The sequence below is a fragment of the Prinia subflava genome, chromosome 2 (assembly GCF_021018805.1).
Source record: "Prinia subflava isolate CZ2003 ecotype Zambia chromosome 2, Cam_Psub_1.2, whole genome shotgun sequence".
Lineage (NCBI taxonomy): Eukaryota > Metazoa > Chordata > Aves > Passeriformes > Cisticolidae > Prinia > Prinia subflava.
In genome coordinates, this window is record NC_086248.1 from 9,209,199 (window position 1) to 9,231,306 (window position 22,108).

General features: G+C 38.8%; 1 protein-coding gene across 2 annotated transcripts in view; it reads left to right on the forward strand.

Annotated features, from left to right (window-relative positions):
• LDAH (lipid droplet associated hydrolase) overlaps positions 1-22,108 on the forward strand; it is a 114,695-nt gene that overhangs the window by 58,263 nt on the left and 34,324 nt on the right. For both annotated transcript variants that reach the window (XM_063424343.1, XM_063424337.1), the window contains one exon: positions 14,285-14,525. In XM_063424343.1, the coding sequence (XP_063280413.1) occupies positions 14,285-14,525 (241 nt within the window). The remainder of the gene's footprint in view (positions 1-14,284; positions 14,526-22,108) is intronic.

Sequence of the window (22,108 nt, forward strand, 5' to 3'; positions counted from 1 at the left end):
AATAGTTCAGTATGTAGAGCTGACCTGTTGAAAAATAGTTTGCAGTGAGAACACTTCTGAGACTTTTGTATATTTAGCAGAATTCTGGGCTTCAGCTGGAAAAATTCTAAGAGTACTTCTTACTGGAAAATATTTCAAGTAATGTGAAACAACAGATAATTTTTTCCTGTGCCGTGACCCAGTTGTAAGGTGAGGTATGGAAAGTCCCTCTCCTATTGCTATTAAACAGGTTTCAGCATTGGGAGTCAAGTACACAGAAAGTACTGACACCTGCTGAAAAGTGTGATTGAAAATGTATTGATTTCAAAGGAAATTGTCAAAGTTCTCAATTTATTTGTCAATCCAAGAGATTAATCTCTAACTATCATGATTAGTGTTTGATGGCAGCCGTGGTCTTCATCTGTCTATCCAAGAATAGATTAGAGTCTTGGTTTCTAGAGCCAGGAATATTGTGTCTTTGGTGATATCTGCATGGAGTGTAGGCTGTCACATTTAATATCTGGGAAATAATCCTTTGATCAGAATTTTTTCATGGGGCAGAATTAAGATATATTAAATTTATGAAGATTTTGCCACTAGTTTCAACAGGAGGGGGATCACACACCCACCTGGACTGTAGGTGCAATCACAGAGGACCAGGAGTACTCAAAGGGACATTGAGCACAGTCTTATTAGGGCTTTTCCTTTTTGGTTACTGTGCTTGTGATCACTGTTGTCAGAGATGATTTCTTATTCTCAGCAGCTGAAGCTGGATACTGCTGAGATTTCCGTGCCTCTCACTTGCTTATCCTCAGTCACCTTTGTCCCATTTCAGTTCTTTTGTCATTAAACATCAAAGAGCAACTTCTGGTATTCTCCTAATAATACAGCACAGAGATAATACTGTAAAAGCCTGATGGTGATTCATGTTTTAACAGTTCTTCATATGGAAAGTCCAATGAGTTTGGATGCAGGACTCCAATGTATAAATTTACAGAATCAAATTTATGCTAAGTCAGTGGAAAGTGGCCTTAAAGTGGACATAAATTTAGTCACACCTCACCTTGGTGCAAATGACACTCAGGTCCACATACCTAAGGATGTAATCATTGTATCCAGCACTGTATTTGTCATTACACTGGAGAACACAGTTTGAAATACAAATACATTAACAAAAATGCTGGTCCTTGAATTTTGTTTCCATCCAAGTGGAACTGCCAGGAAGCACTGGAGGCTTGGGGTCTTATAGGTGTACTTCAAAAAAAATTGGATAATGTATGTTAAATAAAGAAAGTGTCAGGACATGGAAAAAACATGTGATCACTGTAGAGTATTTTAAACAGATGCAAATTTTGCCTGCTATATATATATCATCAGGTAGAAACTGAAAGAAAATAGTAAAAAAATAAGGGAAAGTTTTAATCCATTCGAAAAAATGTGTGGATTATATATATTTGAAAATAGTTGGTCAAATTCTGATGCTGAAGGAAGTTTCATTTATATCATAATATTGGATATATTGAATGTAAGAAACAATAAGTTAAATAACTTATAAAAAATCAGTTTGTTGTGATCCATTGTATTACATTTTACCACTTCATAAGGAAGATTAAAAAAAATGCTTATGGTCAGTGTTCAGGAAATATGGACCAGCTTACACAAAAAGGAAGTTTTCCTTAGATTTACTCAACTGTTGTTTGGTTTACATTTGTGCCATATACAAATAGTGACTTTGTCTGATGTCATTGAGGTCAGCATTGCCCATACAAATTGATTCCCTTAAAAAATAATCCAAGTATGAAAGTATGACCTTATATTTTGCAACAGTTGGTACCATTATAGAACATTGTGAAGTTGTGGTAATTATGCTCAGCTTCACAAGATGGGTCTCAGTGTGCCCTGTATCTTTCATTACCTGTATCTTTCATATCTTAAAGGAAGTTGATGCTGTTGAAATGTTTGGAAACACCACATTTCTGAGGCTTTCAGGAAGATTTCTATGTATGTTGTTTCTTAGAGAAACCTTCCAAGAAGTATATATCTATGTACAGTTTCCTGAAGAACAGATATAGCTGTATAGGTCCAGGCAGGAATAGCTAAAACCATGGGATATGTGGTTATTTGAATTTGTATTGTCCTGAAGCCAGCCTGTTGTAGTATCTGAAATTCTCTCTTTTATAAATCAGAATGATGGAGACCTGTCTAAGCTGATCAGCTAGCTCCCTTAAGGTCAGTAATAGTGATGAAATTTTTTAGAGGTGAAAAGGGTCTGCATGGGCTGTAACTGTGATGATAGAGAAACAAGAGGGGTCTCCTCCTCAGACTGAATTGAATATCCCAGTCTATTAGAGTATGCTATAATTTCAAATATAAAGAAATAAAGTTAACTATGAAAAAGGAGACTGCATCAGACACCAAGAGGCAGAGACATCCTTGACATCAAATGTAAATGGAAAACAGCGCTTGGACAGAAACAGCCCTTGTCACACAGCCAGCCTGAGCTTAGGATGTGAATAATTAATGGAAAGGACTGTAAAGAAGGCTGAGTACATCTGTTATGGTGGCTATAGTTTTTGCACTATGTAAATATTGTAAATGACATATATATATATGTTTATGAAATATAATTATTATTATACCTAAGCTCCTGTTTATGGACTTTTATATAGTCCAACAAATACTTTTTGTCTTGATGTGAAGTATAGCTTCTGTGCCTCCATTTGACTTCCTTGGAAGTAGTAAAAAATGACCACAGGTAGAGAGTATATGCAGTGTTCCCCGTAACACTGTAAACCTTGTTTACATGCTCATAGTAAAATTCATCAAATATTTGAAATCACAAGGGAATTCTCCATTAACGCTGATCACTGTGTTTTGTTTCAGTAGCATTTTCTATTTGCTGAAAAAAAATCCTTTCCTGGGCTTTTAAAAATATTTTAATTTAATGAGTTCCATGTCAGAAAAAGAGGCACATGAGAGTGATAGTGTTTTGAGTCTGCCATCTTCTCATCCTGTGCTGTATCATCTCTTTTGGGAGTTTAGATGTTTTTCCAAAGCATCATAAAATATGTCATTGAGTGCTGGAGGATTTCTTACAGTTTGATGGGGAGGAAATGCAGAATGGTTGTGTATTAGGTTTAATGATCAATTTTTTGCTAGAGTGTTGAAAAGTTCATCTTATTAACAGAATACTTTGAATTACAAGTATTTTTCCATGGTGTTCTCAACTTCACATTTTTTCTTTTTTTGGAGGAAGGGTGAAGCTTTGGGAATAATGTGTGATTGGTTTTCTCCTTCCAAAGGGTATATTTCTCTCCTGAACATAACCACTCTGCAGATATTCTGCCAGCTTTCTGTATAACTGAAACATAAATACATTTTTAATTTTTGAATGTGTTAAACATTTACACAAAAGAAGGAATAGAGGGGAAAAAATCCTCACATTTTAAGTCAATGCATTTGCTTTTCATCATTCATTTAGTCAACATCTGTAATTTGCAGTCCCAGGACAATGTACTTGCTTAGGTAAAGTTGAATGTAACATCATCAGGCTTTATGTTAACTGGTTTTTTACAACTCCCTGACACGATGTTCTGATTTGGGAAGGCAAGGCTGCCTGTATGTCCCTGTAAGGGGGAATTTCTCTTTCTTGCACCATTTCTGCTGGTAACAGTTCTGCAGCTGGGACACTATACCTTGGTGCAGCATAGAAAATTGTGTCAATACAGACTCCTGGTACCTGCTTTAGCATTTTAGATTTTTCATTTCTTTCCATCACATTTACTTATGTTACTTGTTCCATTCAGAATGTTATTGACCATCCTTTGCATTTATGGCCCTTAAAAAATTGTGTAGTTATCCAGTCCATTACCTTTTTGCTCTCATTTTGCCACACAATGCATGTTTTTTTCTGTATGTGTAAACTTCCTCCAGAAATTTTATCATCCAAGCCCCTTGTTAATTTTAGGCTGTATTTGTGGCTCACTCTTGTTTGAAATCTTTCCATTTAGGATGTAGAGCACAGGATGCAATCTGCATTGTCTCCCAGAGGCAGAGCTTCCTCTGGATTTGTGATGTGTTTCCTCACTGTGTGTAACATGAAGTTGCAGAGCTTCTCTCTCATTTGCTTTCTGCACCACATCATATTCCAAACTTGCATCTCCCACGTGTCTTTACCACTGTATTACTTGCCAGGATTTTTGCTACTCATTCATGCTTTAGATTATTTTTACTTGGCATATTTAAAAATAGTAGAAGCTTCTGAGTTTGTTCTGTGAGAGGAATAATTAAAATACCAATTTTAACTTAACCTCGTTATTATACCACCACTTTTCAGTTCAGGAGTAGGGTGAAGGTGGGTGTTGTTTTGGCGGTTTTGTTGGTAGGAAAGTATTTTATGAACTTTTGCTTAGGAAAATTACCTTAAACATCATAAAGCAGACACCTAAACTGGATCTCTGAAAGGTGATTTGTCATGCACTGAAGCACCATGTCCATGGAAACTTCAGTCTAGCTACAAAAGAGGTAGTGACAGTCAGTATGAAATATCTCTAACTTCTTGTCTTATACTGCCTATCTGAAATTTGAAGATCAAATCTTCAAACATTGACCTAATATCATAACTACTGCATATTTTCAGTTTTTACGAAAGTAAATAATAGATTCTGGTCTTTTTACATTGCCATGCTAAGGGGCACCAGTGTATTTACAGTGTTTTCAGTGCTGGAGATCATACACTGCTGTGGATGGGCCTCTTTAAAGAACACTTGCTCAGATACTGCTTAATGGTAGCATTTGTTTCCCTCAAAATATTGTTTAGAAGTGTGCCCTGCTGCTTCTCCCTGGAGGAGGGGTCTCATTTTGTTCTATGTGATGAAGCTCCTAATTAGAAGTCGTAGGTCCTCTATAATAAATGGGAAGCAGATAATTCTACTAGAAAGTGTGTTTAGATCACTTGATATTTTCTGAGGATCTGTCCATGACTGACTTCAGTTGGGAGTCTTGTGTGACTTAACTCCTAACTCAGGCACCTCAGTTTAGAACCAGTAGTGAACTTGGATAATACTGAGCCAAGATGGACTCTGAAAAGGGCAGAGGTTTTTCTCAGTTACTTTGCCACCATTTCACAGTGTAATTTCAGCAGATACCTTTAACATCTGTGTATGTAAACACATACAGAGTTAGTGATGGGCTGTTCTTTCCTTGCTGAGCATGTGATGAAGGCTTCCTTGATAATAGAGGAGAGATCTGTGTATACTTGCAAAGGTTGACCCACAGTGTGTTTAGAATCTCATGTAGACAAAACCAATTATTTAATATCACTGAACAGATCAAGGTATTTCTGATTGATTGAGTTAAGTATGCTAAGAATTGTATTTAAATTCTTTTTTTGTATAAAACATACAGGGTCCCCCCAAGTGGCTCCTGGCAGCAAGTGGCAAAATACAGTTTAGATTCTAGGCATGAAGCCTTCTGAGACCCAAACTTGATTGCTTCACAGACGTCCTGTACTTAGAAGAATCCCTGGTCTACACTGTTTTCTAACTTGTGCCCAGATGTCCAGCTGGCTTTGGCCAGAATCCTTCCAGAGAACATACTGAGAGGTGTTGGTCTTGGAGCCTAGGCCCTAGCCCAGTTTCACTTACCAGTACTGAGTTTATGATGCAAACTGGAAAACATGGGGTTTTTCACATGTTAGGAGATAATCTTTTTTGTACTGGTTTCACCTCTTTCTTTTTACAGAAGACATACAAGGGAAAAAAAAAACATGTCAGATAGTCAATAATGAGTGTCTCTGCTTCAGTAAAGCTCAGGTTATTGCTGTACTGACAGAGAGAACTGTTTGTCATACTTCTGGCACAGCTCAGTTCTGTGCATGTATGCATACTTTACTGTATTTATGAATTTGCTCTTTTAGTGTAAGATGTCACTGATATTCATGTAACCAGAGTACTGGATGGCGATCTCTAGGTATTGCTATATTTATTCAGTGAGGATTTAGAAGCATGTACCTGGGTATGTGCACGTGTGTGCATGTGTTGGACTTGGCACATGCCCAAGGGCACATGCCCATTATGCCTAATGCCTTAGAGGTAAAGGCACTGAAGTTGTCAAGCAAAATTCAGTCCAAAGTTTGTGTGATAAATGAATCTATGGACTGCTTGCAGGCTTTTATACTCAGTCCTTAAAAGTGTATTTGATTTTACATGCTCACATATGACTCTTTTATATCTTTGGTGCTATTGTTTGGGTGCATATGTGTCTATCTATATAAAAGGAAAATAGCATCCTGACCTTGTAAATCATGTTCATCCTTAGGGTCATTGCTCTCTGCTGTTGTCCTGTCCCATTTACGCTGCTGTGCTCTGACCTATATGAAAACACTTAACATTGTATGTTTAATGATGGCATTGGGTAGTTCTGCTGAACAGTCATTTCTTCAGACACTGTGAGAGAATTTCTACCTCTGTGAGTGTCTGCGCATCCTCCTTGTGCCTTCACAGCCCTGCATGTGTTGATTCCCTTAAATAATTCAATCCCTAGCTGGATTCTCAGTATCCCTATGGAAATTCTACCAGAAGGTCCTGTGATCAATCCTGGATCCTTAATTCAGTTTGTTGTCAAACTGTGAAAATTCAAACAGCCTTAGTGAATTTGAGCTGACAAACATGAACATGATGCTGTTGGTGGCACTCAGAAAAGACTGTTTTTCCTAGGGAGCAAGAATTCCTTCAGCCCATCAGAGAATTTAAGAGTGTTATTTAGTTTTACCAGCATGTTCACACAGATTTGCATATACTGACTGCATTTGTTTGGAAAACAAATTCAGCTCTTCAGGGAGCATGTTATACTCCTCATAGAAAAAGACTTTTTGTAGAAAATGTAAAAATCTTTTCTTCTGTCACTTAGTCTCACAGATTATATGTAATGAAATGAGAAGTCTGGAAAGAAAGAAATAGAAAAAAATAGAATGCATCTGATGCCAAAGGGAAGATTTGGGCACCAAGAAGTAGGAAATGTAGAGAATTTAAACTGGAACTTTGAAATCAAGTGCACATACCTCTGCCGTATTCTATAGCCTCTGTATGTTGGAAGGGAACCATAGAAGATGTTAATAGAAGATTCTCTTGTGCTAAGCAGCCACTAGTGAACTGAGCCGCCACAACATTAATTGTAACAAAAAATACAAACTTTTTACAAAACGTTGGTTATTCACAAATTTTTACTGTTTTGTTTTACAGAAATAATTTGGTTACCCAGAAAAGTAAGCTTTGCTTAGAGCAGAGAATTGTAATTTACAATCGTTTAAAATATTGTTTATTTTGTTAATATTTGTTAAAAGTTGTTTAAAATATTCCTGCTTTTGCAATGTATATTTTCATGTCGAGTCATCTAACTTCACAAATTTCAGTTTATTTGTCCATAAAAACCATGCTAAGATTTCTCTGTGGGACTTAATTCTAATAAAGCACTTTGAAATTAACAGTTATAAAATCTTCCGTTAACTGTGTTTGACATACTTTTGTTGGCTCTTTAATATGCCAAACATTTGTTTAGAATTACAGGAGATCCATAGGATAAAGTAGAAGAAAATGCATACAGTATGTTTTGACTTCACACCAGGAGAAAAACTGTGTTTTGTCACTTGTGTTCATTCTTTAGCTCTTTTGTTGTCATGAAATCCTGTGGATTTGTTGATACTGAGCTGTGACAGAGTTTACTGGTACAAAACAAAATGACATCTTAAACAGATGAAGAAGAAATTATTCAAGATTTTAAAGTAGAACTCTAGATTTTACATATTATATTCTATTCAATGTAATTCATGAGTGAGCAGAGTGAACAGGCAAGCCCAGCAAATCCTGCTGTGGGGAGAGGACAGCCCAAGCCAGCACTCTCTCGTTTGTCCTGTGCGTTTTCTTGGAAATCTGCTCGACACAGCTGTGGCAATAAAGCACAGAATACTTCCCTGATCCTTGTTGTTTTGCCTGCAGGTTTCTGCATACTGAGTAGAAGAAATTGTGTGATTAATGTGGCATTCCATGTCAAGGGTAGACTGTAGATTACCATTAAGTGCATCATTATGTTATCTTTGAGAAATTTACTGGTTTTTTACAGGTTTCACCTGACAGATAATAGCTTTTCCTCTGCCAACACAAGAGAGCATAACAAACTAATACACGGGGTGACCTAATATATATCAAAAGAAGTGCTGCTTTTAACAGAGAAGCAGCTCTTGCTTTTTGTAGGGTTTTGAAGGAATTTTAAATTAAACTTCTTCACTTGTTTTCTTTCCAGAGCTGGGTAAGAGGGTTCAGTGCTGTGCTCGGGTGCTCCATTACTGAGCACTGGTCAGTGCAATGGCACTGGTGTAACACATCAGGAGTTGTTTCCTTGCTTCTGCCCCCTGATTTTAAGTCTGAGTTCCCCGTGGGCTCTGAAATGCATAACTGGGGTGTGGGATCTGAGCCTTGTGATCTTTTTGGTGGTGGTTATTTTATTAACCACTTCTGCCATCCCGGTGATCAAGAACAGGTTATGCAGTAGGAGCAAGTGCTTTCCAAAAACTCCCTGCTCAAAAGCCAGTGAGAGCCTCCAGCAACCACTGCTTCTGCCATTAAAGCAGAGGCAGCCAGTGGTTTATTTCTGAGGAAGTTTCACTTTCTGGTATTTTCTTCAGTGGACCAGAGTCTTTTTACTTTATGGCTCTGATAGAGATATCTGAGCATACCTGTGGTCTGTTGTGGGCAGGAGTGGTGTGTTAATTGAGAGCCAAAGGACAGAACTGAGAAAGCCTGGCTGTAATTACTGTATGCACCTACTTAGAGTCTCCTCTGAAAGAAATCTTTGAAATGGCTCCTGTTCCTTTCTGTCGGTCAGTGTCTGCCTTCTCACATCCTGTCTGCTTTTCTCTCATTTTATTTCTCCTAGCAAAATGTCTCTCTGTACTAAGAGCAGGTGGCACAGTGTGACAGCCCTCTCAGACGGCACACACCTGAGGGCCTGAGGCTGCAACCAGCATTTCTTGTGTAATCAAAACTGGCTGATTTCAAAAGCATTGACCTCCTGTTGTTGGCATTGAAGAACTTAACTGCTCTGAAAATTGAGTCACTTCTTTGAGTTCTGGTTGTAAGTGGCACCCAGGTTTTAAGCATCCTCAGCACTGCCATTTACCAGTCCCATAAAAAAGTAGTATTATCCACTCAAACTTCAAATTGTAGCTAAAGAATATATTTCAATTCATTCAGTAGAAGGCACTAGTGGAAAATATTACTGTGAGGGTGTTTTTAACTTTATCCAATTTGCATATTTGTAGTGTTTTTATAAGGAAGCCATTTAAAGGTCTTACAAAAATCCTTTGCTGGTATGGTTGAGACTATTAAATTGTGCAGTGTTAAAAAGCAATCTATTGTAAATTTAATGGTTTAGTTTTTTGTACTCTGTTCTCATTTTAATCAAACAAAACAAATTCCGACTTTTACTGCAAATCCAAACCCAAGTTGACATAACCATTATGCAGTGAAGCTGTGAGGGTATTCAGTTGTCATTTTGTCATCTTGCTTTGGATTAATTTAAATAAAAGCTCAATCAAAAGCCTGGATGTACAGAAATGTGCATGTTCTCTGTGTAGGGAGCTTGCTGGAAGCCTTTGCTTTATTCTTGAATATTTATATGGACCAGTGATCATGGGAAGTGAATCATATTCATTGGGGATCCTTCCTAAACAAAGTACCTTGGTCAATGCCATGCTTTTACGGAATGGGTATTTAACATTCTTTGCTTTGAGGGCTCACTTTTCCTGTGAAATACGTAGTTTCTCTTGCCTCTGTGTTCTAAAATTTACTGTGCAGGTCATAACATTCCTGAAGTTAATGGACTGATTTCTCTAGATACCAAAATATATAAACAGTGTCAAAAGGGAAACTCCTGAAGTCCCCACGCCTTCCTCCTGTAGTGTGTATTGAAACAATCAAGGGCAGAACATTCTGGGCTGGTTTATTCTCTGGACACAGGCTCAGGCCATGCACCATTTCATTTTCTCTGTGATGTATATACACTGCTAGATGAGGGAGTAGGAGCTGCCTTGGCACCCACATGAGTTATGTGAAGAGTTTGCAGGTAATGTTAGCCTTAGGTTCTTAACAAAATGTGGAACTTCTGAGACACTGCATCATATTGTAGGCATTTGAACCATTCAGGGCTTGAGCCCAGTGAAATGTAGAGTTAAAAGTTATTGACAAAATAGAGGCAGCTGCCTCAGTGACTAACCAAATGAGCATCTATGCTTAAATAGTGAACTTTAATGTATGTGCCGTCCTGAGTGTGAAATCTCACAGTTCAATAGCATGAGAAGTGAATAACTGGTAAATAAATTGAATTACTGTTGTACAAATACTGTTGATTGTCACAATCGTCAGTAGTGACAATTCCAGTATAATTTAAAAGTACTTGTATTATTTTTAGTGCATTGACCAAAGCAGGCAAGGATAGTCAAGTTCTGGACACAAGGTGTTTTTGCCTTCAGTGGAGTCACTGGCCAACTTTCTGTAGTCCCTGCATCCACTGGAGTCACTGTTTGCAGTGTCTCTGCTTGCTCAGCTCTCTGCCTTTTCATGTGCTTAACAGATAAATATTACTGGACTTTGAATTGGGGGTAGTTTAAATTAGGTGAATCTGAATTCTACTCTCTACTCAATTAATATTTTTAATATTTGCACATTATAGCTAAACTTACATATATGTATGAATATACTTTTTGTTACATAAATAAATATTTGTAATACTTCTTGTATTTTGACTGATGGTTATCTCAAGAAACTTCATTATGAGAAGGGTTTCCATAAATAAGATCATTAACCTTTGCACATTATTTAATCATATTTATGTGCCATTCATCGTTGTCACAATACCTGGTGCTTATGACAGGCAGTGTCTTCCATTTTTAGAATAATTGGTCTAATAATAATTCTGAAATTTTTAACTTGAAATCAGAATTATTTCAGAAATAATTCTGAAATTTTTATCTTGAATATCAGGTGTTATCTACCTGATTTCGTCTAGTGTAAACTGTGTATACATAAGATCCAGGCATGTGAAAAGTAAAAAAAAATTAAGTGATGTTGAGCATTTGAATTTTATTAATTTCCTTAATTTTACCTGAATATTTCTACTTCACTTATTTCAAGACACAAAAATATGATATGCTTTTTTATCATTATATGTGTAATTATAACAAAATAGGTTAAATCTGTCATATCTACACTTCTGTTGCAAAGAAGTTGAACTAAATCTTCTAAGCAATTCTGCAGCCAATTGCACATTTTAAGATCCTGGTATGGGAATCCAGCAGTAAATTAGGAAATACTGGATAAATGTTTGAAAAATATGAATTTTACGTTTCTCTGTTATTGTCTGCAAAAGGTTTAAAAAAGAAATTACATAAAATTATCCTCCATCTTTTAAATTTGTGGGCCATTACAAAATGCAGGAATGCACAGGACGGGGTAACAGCTTTCTTGGTTTGTCCTTTTTCTGCCAAGGTTTAGCAGCTTTCCCCATGGTTAGAACAGCCATCCAAGCAACTAATCCTATATCTATAAACTGCAATGTCAAAGGATTAAAGTGTGCCTGGGAATGCAGGTCAAATCTGCTTTAGATCACAACAGTTTGGGTTCAGCTCCTAGCTGAAATATCACAAAACTACCATGTAATTTAGTAAAAGTTTTGCATTCCTGTGCTTCAGCTGCTGGTTGCAGTTTAATAAAAAGAGGCCCAGGATTGATTTCTCTGAGAAGGTTTTTTTTTTTTGTCTCAAACTAAAGTAGTATCAGCTGGAAAGTAGAAGGATTTCTTAAAATAGTTCTGTATTTTGTATAAATAACTCTTTCAAAGTCTGCTTTTAAAATTCTGTAAGAAGCACGGTTTCTGATGATGGATGCATGATACAGAAGTTTCCCTGCCCTCTCTCTGTCTGGCTGAGCACAGTGACTTAAGGGACATGGGGAAATGGTGGCAAGTTCCTTCCTGGCACAGCCGTTGTGTCTCCTCTGGGACTTCTCCACCTCTGCAGGTGCCCTGGAATGACAGGCGTGAGGCTCTGCAAGAACAGTAACCACAACAATGATTCACCTGGCATGGAGATGTTGCTCAGGTTGTCAGTCTACAACCTGCTTCCATAACAACTGCTTCCACGAAAAAAAAGATAAGTCAGGAGACTCTCTCTGAAGGAAACAGAAGGACCCACTTCTTATGGAACCCTGCTTGCCTCCCTGAGCTGGGTTAAAGATGTGAAGAGAAAGCTTCCCATCTTCCCACCCTGGTACAGCTCTTGGATTATTATCCATTATTGATTCTTCAGGTAGACAACAATGACATTGCAACAAGCAGCCAAAGGACAATCAAGAGAGACTTCAGGGCCTTGGGATAACTGGTTAAGGAATCAAAAGCACAGTTAGTGTTCAATGTCCTTCCAGGGGCAGGGAATGATGAGGGAAGAAACAGGAAGAGCCAGCAGATCAATACCTGACTCTGACCAGTTGTTCTCCGAATATCCAGACATGGACAGTGAGCAGAATGAAGCCCCCATAATCTAAGGGGAAATGGTTGGTGACCTGCTACACAGCGTAGACACACAGTTGTCAGTGGCCAGCAGGATGAGGGCAGTGAGTGTCACCCCATACTGGGCAATGTTGAGGCCATGCCTCAAGTGCTGTGTTCACTTTTGGGCCCCTCATGACAAGAAAGACCTTGAGGTGTTGGAGTGTGTCCAGAGAAGGACAAGAAAGCTGGAAAGGGCAGCACAAGTCTAATGAGGAGTGGCTGAAGGAGATGAGTGGAGAAAAGGAGTTTCAGGGGGACCATGTTGCTCTACAACTGCCTGAAAAAAGATTGTAGTCAGGTGGGGGATCAGTCTCTTCTTCCAAGGAACAAGTGATAAGACAAGAGGAAACAGCTTGAAGTTGTGCCAAGGGAGGTTTAGATTGGATGTTAGGAAAAAATACTTCATGGAAAGGGTTGCTGAGGTTGCCAAGCTGAATAGGCTGCCCAAGGGAAGTGGTTGATTCACCATCCCTGGAGGTGTTTAAATGAGGTGTAGATGTAGCACTTGGGAACATGGTTTATTTGTGAATGTGGCAGTGCTGGGTTAACATTTGGACTCACTAGGGTTCTGTGATTTTATTATATTCCTGAATGTCTGCTGTTTGTTCTGTTACAATGCCCAGATTTTGTAAGCATCTGTTGGTGGCATTCCCTGCCTTCCATTGGAGGGCTGCTGCGACCAGGAGTGCTGCACACAGGTGTAGTGGCATACGTTAGCTGCGTCTCATCTGGGAGTAAAGAAAATTATCATAAAATATATTTTACAAAAATAATAATCTCATTTGCACAACATCTAAAATGATGCGCATTAAGCAGACGTGTAACTACATTTATTAATATTGAGTCACCAAGAAAGCCCAGCTGTTTATACCTTATCGTCTACCAGTGCAATATCCAAATCCTCTCTTATTTTTTTTTTATTGATACTTCTGTTAGGTAGGGCTATGTCTCTTTGAGGGTTATTATGAGTTATTGCAATATATTCTTACTTCCAGAAAAAAGTTGCAGTTATTCTTTTAGAATATTTGCTTGATATTAGCATTGAAATATAACTAAGAGTAGGTGTATTAACTCACTTTTGATTAGCATGGTTTGGTGTGATTTTATTTAATTTCTTTGTAATTTAAGGCTATAGTGTATTATTATAACATAAACTAATTACCACCTTCAGAATGTATATTTTGTTATAAGATTTAAAAAAAAGCAATGTTTTATGCCAGTGTACACACTGTAGTGAAGAGGCTGTGTTCTTCCTGTTATGACCAAGTTTATCTGTATTGAGCTGCAAATTGAAAACCCTGTGTGTTGTCAATTTTTAAAGATGCCATCAGAGCAGCTGACATTTTTGAATTCGGTTGGTTGGTTTACTTAGAGAAAATAGCTTACCAGGTGAGAAGAAAAGCAGTGTACTTTTCCTGACATAAAAACCCTGCTGAGACTGAGCGGAGGGCTCCTGCCTGCTGCCCTCTGCTGGGGTTACTCCTTCTGGTGGTTCCCGGTTCGTCATGATCTCCAAAGGCCACTCACCTCTTGAGTTCTTCCCTGTCTTACACTACGCATAATTCCATGAACTTGTTTGCTTCCTGTTTTAGAGAACTGAACCTGGGCAGCTCAGTTCCGCTGCGGTGGAGGCCGTGCAAAGCCTGTCCTGCCGGGCTGGCGGCGGTGCCGTGCGCTGCTGACGCTGCTTTCTGTGCCCTGGCAGGTGCTGCGCTCCGTGCTGCTGTTCCCCACCATCGAGCGCATGGCGCAGTCCCCGCAGGGGAAGCTGATGACGCCCTTGCTGTGCAAGCTCCGCTACGCTCTCTACATGCCCGTGTACCTGCTGTCCTTCCTCCCCGAGGGAGTCAAGGCCTCCCTGGTGAGGTTTGCGCTGCGGGGCATGAAGAGCTGTGACGAGTCTTCAATCACAACCTCCATAAACCTCTTCAGTGTCGACTGCATTGGTGAGCACCTTTCCTGTGTTAAACCGTCTTTTGTATTTTTCTCATTTAGTAAATGGTGATTTAGTTCTTAATATTAAAGCATGAGTTTTGAAGAATAACTGGTCTGGTCTTTTCTAAAATTAAGACCATGGGTACAGGAAAAATCTCATATGAGTAAATTAAAAAAAAAATCTTGAAGGCTAAACAACAAACTTTTTTCCCAAAGAATATATATTTCTTAAGCAAACTGACCTTCACTACTGGTGTGATTTCTCATGTGATTGAAACACTTCTTTTACAGTCTACTTTATGTGACCTATGTCTGCTTACTTTTTGCATTTCATTCATATTGGATGGTGAATGTAAATCAGTAATCAGTTTCACAAAGGGTTCTTTAATCTTTTTTTTTTTTAAACTGTTTTAGCCAACTGTATAGACTTTGTCGTCTGAATTGGAATATTGGTAAAGTCAGAAAAAGGACCTTCAGCCTACAAAGACACATAGAAGTTACTTTATGTACTGAATTTCAGCACTTTTTTGGCATAAAGAGAAAGATTAACATTCCTCCAGTGCATATTGTACACATATTTTGCACATTCCAGCAAGAGAAACAACTTTAGAAGCAGAATAATTTCAGATAAATTATGTTAAGTTTAGAATGAAAACCAGAACGTGAACTGTGCTATACTCCAGGTATTTTGGTAAGTTAACAGTTTAAAACAATTTGGAATGGAATTGACGTGCTAACACAGTAATAGTAGCAAGAAGGAAGTTTTGATTGCATTAATAGTAGTAAAAACACATTCCTACATTTCCAGTTAGGCTCTGTCTTCTATCACTTAAATTTTACTTACTAATCATCCAAACAGATGTGCCAGAGTAACTGGGATTGCAGAGGGGGGCTGTACCTTTCCTGGGTCTGTGGGTGTGTTGCTCTATGTGGGAGGCTCACTGTAGGACTGTGCACACACCAAAAGCAGGATGAGCACTGGGGGTTTGTGCTACCAGCCTGGACAGCCCCACTTCTGTTGTACAAACTGGACAGAATGACAGTCACTCCCTCGCAGTGCCCTGACTAAAATAGGCTCCTGGTTGATAATACACATTTCTGATTGAACTCCTACAGTTTGTTTCTTGAGTTCCTATTAATTGATGTCAGCTCCCTGGTGGCAGAGGAGAAAGCAAGCATGCAGTCATACCTACATGAGGTGTTCAAGTGTCTTCCTTTTTGATAGTTTTGTCTCAGAAAAAGGTATGTGGAGGTCTGTGAGGTCATGTCTCCACAAGCCAGGAATCCTTCTGTGGTCCCCATAGATAAACTTTTGCCTCTAAAAAAAATGTTATACAGAGCCAGGGTTGTATTGGAAATGGTCCTTGGCCTGTGTTAACCTCCAAAAAAGCATGGCCAGCCATTGTTTGTATGTGTTGTTTGGCCCAGGCCACAGCAGTGGCAGGAATAATTTAGTAGAATGGATTTTGTGTTCTGCTGTTGGAAGCTGACCCTCCGAGCTCTTTAGTCCCCAGGTGAATGAGCCTGGTTGATGTGTGCCTGTCAGCCTGTTGTAATTTCCTGTGTGTGCCAGTGTCTGACCTGTGTCCTAGCTGTAAGGTAAATTGAGGCAAGAAACCAGGCTGAAGGCTTTTCACTCATGGGATGTGTTCTCTGCCTGTGTTCAGTTTATTGCCTGAATTAATTCTACCAGCATGAAAACCCCTGGGAGCCAATGTCTTGTAAAACTTGCATAAATAGGCCTCATTGATGCAACTAGTTCCTTTGGGCTTGTGATAGCATCTCTCTCAAGCAGAATTCCCCTTTGGTTTGCATCTTTGGAAACTGATGATATTTTACAGCCCAGTGACTAAGGACCACCTGCGTGGACTAATAATCTTTGAGCATCCAGATATTGCCTGTTAACCTTCTCTTTTATTGTTTGAGGACAATAGAAAATATTACCGTTTGCTAAATGTAGTACAACAACTGAGTCTTTCTTATGAGACTGCTCATCTGTGAGTTGCTGAAGCCTCTGAATTTGTGGTAGATGCTTTTCTGAACATTTCCCTTAATAAATTGTTAGATGTGGTTCAGTAAGGTTCAGCAAATGAAGTTTCTTCTTTCCAGGAGAGTTGCATGTCAACTCATTAAAAATATACATATTGCCTTTGGCATGTACCTCTGTTGCATTACTGTAATTGTAATAAAAGCTGTGATTAAGGGCAGAAAAGATGGTAAAAGTTTCCTTAAATCTAATACGTCCGTTAAAACAAACCAACCTGCCAGGGATTTGTTACCACATCCAAAGCTTAGTCACAACAATGTTTTCTCTCCTCTGAAAGGAAATGAGATTTGAAAACTTAATTAGAGCAGAACTCTAAGACCAAGTGTTTCTCCCATTGACAGTGGGAGTGAAAGCTTCATTGAGTTGCTGCAGGATCAGACCCTTGGCTGAAAGAATCAGTGAAGGAAGAATTACATTACCTATCTGTCCCACTGTTCCAAATTGTTTGTTCCTGCTTCTTATCCAAACACGTCTTTCTGTTGTCCTAACTTCATAGTTGATGATATATAGAAGCCCTAGTCACACAGCAAGAGGAATTGTCATGACACTGTCCAGAAAGGGAACATAATAGAATGTCTTGTCCCAAAGAGGAAACAGTACAGGAGAAGAGACAGCAGGGACTGTAAAGAAGATGGATTGTAAGGAAGAATGGGAACCTACAGTGTATAAATAATAAAGGACCTGTAAGAAATAAGCAAAAGGGGCTAAAAGGACTTTGCTTACCTGGGTTAACTTCTAGCAAAGATATCTTAGGGTAGAAAAAGCATGACAATTAACAAACAAGCACTTGGGTACTTGTATTTATGAACTTGGGAGATGAATAGACAGAAATATTGAACATTAGTGACCCTTACTTATCTGAAACATTGTCACTCTGTTTATTCAGGCTAGCAAAACAAGGCTACCCGTATCTAGTACAGCAGTGGTGGTTCTACAAATCATGTACAGCTCTGCAGTGCTGGAATACTTTGGCACTCCAGCGCCCTGAAATTTGCAAACATTTCTTTGGTGACAGATGCCAGCAGCAGACTTACAGTGACAGTAAACCATTCTATCTACATGGGACAGGATTTATTGTCCAGCCGTTTGACTGGCAAACTTCCTCCATTTGTTTCTGTAAAATTTCCACAAAAGCACAGACATTACATAATGGGTAAACACTGCACAGCTTTTTGGAGAGGCGGGCTCACAGGTCAGAGGTTAATGTCTGGATGACAGGGAAGATACAGATAAGCACAATAGCAAGAAAAACCTCCAACTGGCCCAAATGAGGTGGGTCCTTTGTGATCTTGAACCTGTGACTTCCCTGGAGGAATCTCCCTGTTTGTTTAACGAGGTCGGGGAGCAGGGGAGCACTGCAGCCTGGGGCAGGGGGAGTTCTGCCTTGTACTGTTGGAGCAGGTTGGAAAGGAGGGGTCTCAAAAGCCTGAAACAAGGTTTTCAAATTCATTTAAGCTGTCACATGAGTGAAAGCTGGAAACAAGAGATGCCTAGTTAATTTAAGCATCCAACAGAAGTTGTAAAACGAAGAATTAAGATAAAACTCCTGAGTTGTGGTTCAAATTTTATCTTGTTCCAAGTGTGGAGACATTTGGATTTCATCTGGAGTGTTTACATGTCCCTTGTTTTACAGAGGAAAAAGGAGCTATGGCAGTTTCAGGCAGTCCACAGGACTGTATGGGAAGTGAATCCCAGCTGAGGTATTGAAGCTTCCAGCAGTAGCTGCTTCTCCCTGTCAGATGTACAGGATGACAAAATTAAATCCCTGAGGTGCCAGAGAGTAAAAGGTTTTATTGTGGGATAAATTTTGCACAACTATCAATTAGCATCTGGGAGATAAATTTGCATCAGAAGCCAGTGAAATGTAAGCTTCCAGTTGCTATGAAAATGGAACAGAAGCTTTTACATTGACTCAAGTTATTTTAAAAGTTTACCTCCAGGAAGCCAACCGGGAGGCTGCATTCTGGGTTTGAATTATCCCAGCCTCAGGAGTTACTATGGCTTGAGATCTGTTTCTATTCCAATTCTTTTTATTTATCAGAGAATTTAAATGTGACATTATGGGTTGTCTTCATATGATCACTGCAGACATCATTCTGTCACAATAGTTGGCATTAAAGCAGGAAAGACGAATCACACCCTGCAATGACTGATGCAGTTTACTGATCACAGAGGGACTCTCTACTAGAAACCAAAAGCAGAGGAGATAAATGCCACTCCGAATCTACTGACTGTTCTTTTTGCTTCAGATATGAGAAAACAATGGGTTTCCAAATTTTCTATGCAGCTTTTACCCTTGCTGCTAGGACAGTCAGATATGTCAGATATATCATACTTTGGCTGCATTAGAATTTACTGCGGCTGATTTCTAGTGAGAGTCCTGTTGTTTGTTTCCTGCCTTCTTTGGAAACTCATTTTACATTTTCACCTCACTTTCCTGACAAGTAAGATGGGAAATGTTTTGGAGTTCTTTTTCTGGGACTGAAGTGCTGTGGAAATACCCATCTAATCAAAATACTCGGGTAAGGACAGTGCATTGTGTTGTGTTTGTGGAACTCAGTAGCAACTCCACCTATTCTGCTTGTATTTTTCAGAGATAAAAAACAGTGCTTAAGGTGTTAGGCAAGCACTTTATAAAAATCTTCACATGAAATGGTGAAAGAAGAGGTTTTGCCGCTGAAAAGATATTTTTAAAAGCTGTATAATTGCACAGCTAAAATTTAGTTTTCCTTCTTGCTTTGCTTTTTAAATTAAAATGCAACAGAAGTTTATGATGTAAATTCAGCACAGAAGGCATAGTTTTGATTTTTATTTTGTTTTATGGAACCAAATCAAAAGAGCTCTGCCTTCCATGCTGAATGGAACAAAACCCATTCATTAAGGCATACACAGCCAAGGGGGATATGCACATTATATACTCATCTAGGTTTTCTTATTTCAAATGCTGTACTAGCATGTTTAAAAAAGAACCCAGTGTTCAAGACAAGGGGTGAGCTATTGGCCAGCATCACGTAGCTGGTCAGCTGCAGAACTGTACATAGACCTGCATCCCAGCAGTTGATCTACTGAACCTGCCTAGCCACTACTTTAACCTAAAATTAATCTTCCCCAAACCACACTGGCCAGACAGGCTGGTGCATGCAGTGCATTTTAAAATAGAGAAACTGATACTAAAAGGATTTCAGGTAGCACCTATGCAATATCACACCTACATCTTTCGTAGTGGGCAGGAGAATAAAAGCTTTCCCTACACTGGGCACTGGGTAACTGTGCAGGTCTTTGAACCCGGACCAGAACATTTTCAAGTTGGTTTTCCAGGCTGATGGAAATCCAAGCCCCGGTAGTAAAAAGTGATTACTTTGTTTTTTCTGACGAATGTAGATTTTAGATAACTTCTGGCTACAATGCAGAAACCATTTCAAGGATGTTTTATATTTAAATATGTGTAGAAATTCAGACATGCTGGATAGCCAGACAAAATTTCATGGTGAACAGATATTACTGACATGGTACATAAATTCCATCTACATAAACTAAACCATGTTACATCTGTGCAGCAGTGTGCAGTATATCACAGGTGGGTAGAAACAATGGAGCTCAGCAGATCTCCTCTCTTCCTATGTGCATTCCTTTTGATGCTGAGTGGGACAGAAGGAGGTCGAAAATGATACAGCAGATAGTCTCTCCCTGTCACTGACATCTGATTAATTAGGCTTCAAGAGAAGTCTGTCCTGAAATCAGGTAACTCTACAGCTGTCTCCTCCAAGATATTTTTTGCCTCTCTGAATTTGCTCTTCCAGAAGGCTGCTTTAGGTAGCCCAGCAGCCTGGCCCAGTGTGTGAAATCCTCTGGTCCTGCAGTGTTTCTCAGCAGCCTCCTGTGTGCTGTCACAGCTGAGTCCTGTCTGCTGCTGACATTTTAAGTGATGATCGTAATACGTATTTCTGCAAAGTGTTTAAGAGCGTGTTTCCTTACCTGTGGAAACACAGTAATATTTTATCACCTGCTTTGCAGGAAAGGGGGCCAAAGAATAACAGTCTTTAATATTTTCATGTTTCCTTTGCTACTGTTTATTTTCCTGTGTGATGCCTGACTAAAATGTTTGTTTAATGTAGTCGGACAACTCACCTTACTAAGGCAGCACTTAAGCTGATGGAAAAACCTCACATCTGCTCTATTCTTTGAGTGAATAAACTTTTCCTTATTTCAGAGTAGGATGCTCATATTAAATTACTGAAGGAAGGCAATGACTTTTATGTATTTATAGTCCTATTTATTTATTAAAGTCAATCTACTTCATAATTTACCCCATTTCCAAAAGAAAGAAAGATGTTTAATGAGGACTTTTATTACTTGCAAAAGCTTTTACTTTCCTGTGGAAGCCTTATGAAAATAACGGTAATAATGTGGAAATTTCTCATTTGGTCTATTTCTGTTAATTATTCCTCTTTTTCTTCTTTGGGGGAAAACCCAACATAAAAAACTCCCATCATAAATATTACTCATAAGGCGTGAATGTTTTGATAGTGGAACTGCTGATCATTTCCATGAAATGTGAGGCACAGTGGGGATTTGGTTGGGGAAGGGGAGATTGTTTATTCACCCCTGGTGAGGTTTCATCCCCAGGGACACTATTTACGCCCACAAATTTGCAGTGAGTCTAATGATGTGTTGCAAATGGCATGAAAAAGGAAGAGGTAACATCAACAAAGCAGAAAGGATGTTGAAAATAAGTATATGGCAGTCAAGTGCTACCAGCTACAGTTACTTTGTGTTAAACTATGTCAGACAATCATCTGCAGATTGGCACTTTATTTTTCCTGAGCCAATATAAACCCCCTTGAATTCAGGAGAAGGACTTCTGCAGTAGGCTCATGCCTTTTGAATCAGGTGTCTGCTTAAAATCCCCCAAGGAATATCTGAACTAGAATTCCTGGCTCTGTCATAACTTGTGTTTACTGGTTAGAAATTTAGCTTGATTCATTGAACTTCTTCATCATGCAGTACACCAGCAAAGCACTTAAACACATGATGAATCCATACTCATGGGTAAACTCTAGACATTTGTGTCTTGGAGTAAGTTTTTTTTTTTCTTTTTGAAAATTACATTTACAAAGCTGGTAACTAGTGCAGTACCTGTTATTCCGTGTGACTGAAGGGGACACTGGCTTGTATGTAATTCCTATGATCAGCTAAAACAATATGACAATCCACTTGGCTGCTGCTCGTCATGAAGATGTTCACCAGTGCTCAATAACTCTTTAATGTGACGATATTAACAAGGAGAAAAATCCTACAGAATCTTCATGGATCTGAGAAGAAAATGCTGGCTTTTCTTAAGTAAACCCAGTGGGACAAGAGATTGCTTGCTACTTAGTGCAAAGGTCCTGTCTATTTAAAATGAAGTTCAAAAGTAGTGGATTATGTTTATGAAGTATAAAATGGTATAAAGTCCACCTTTCTTATGAATCAAAGCCACTCCAGTCGAAAGAAGGTTCACCTTTTTCAAAGGATGGGTGGTCCAGATGTTGAATTTCATGAGGTTTC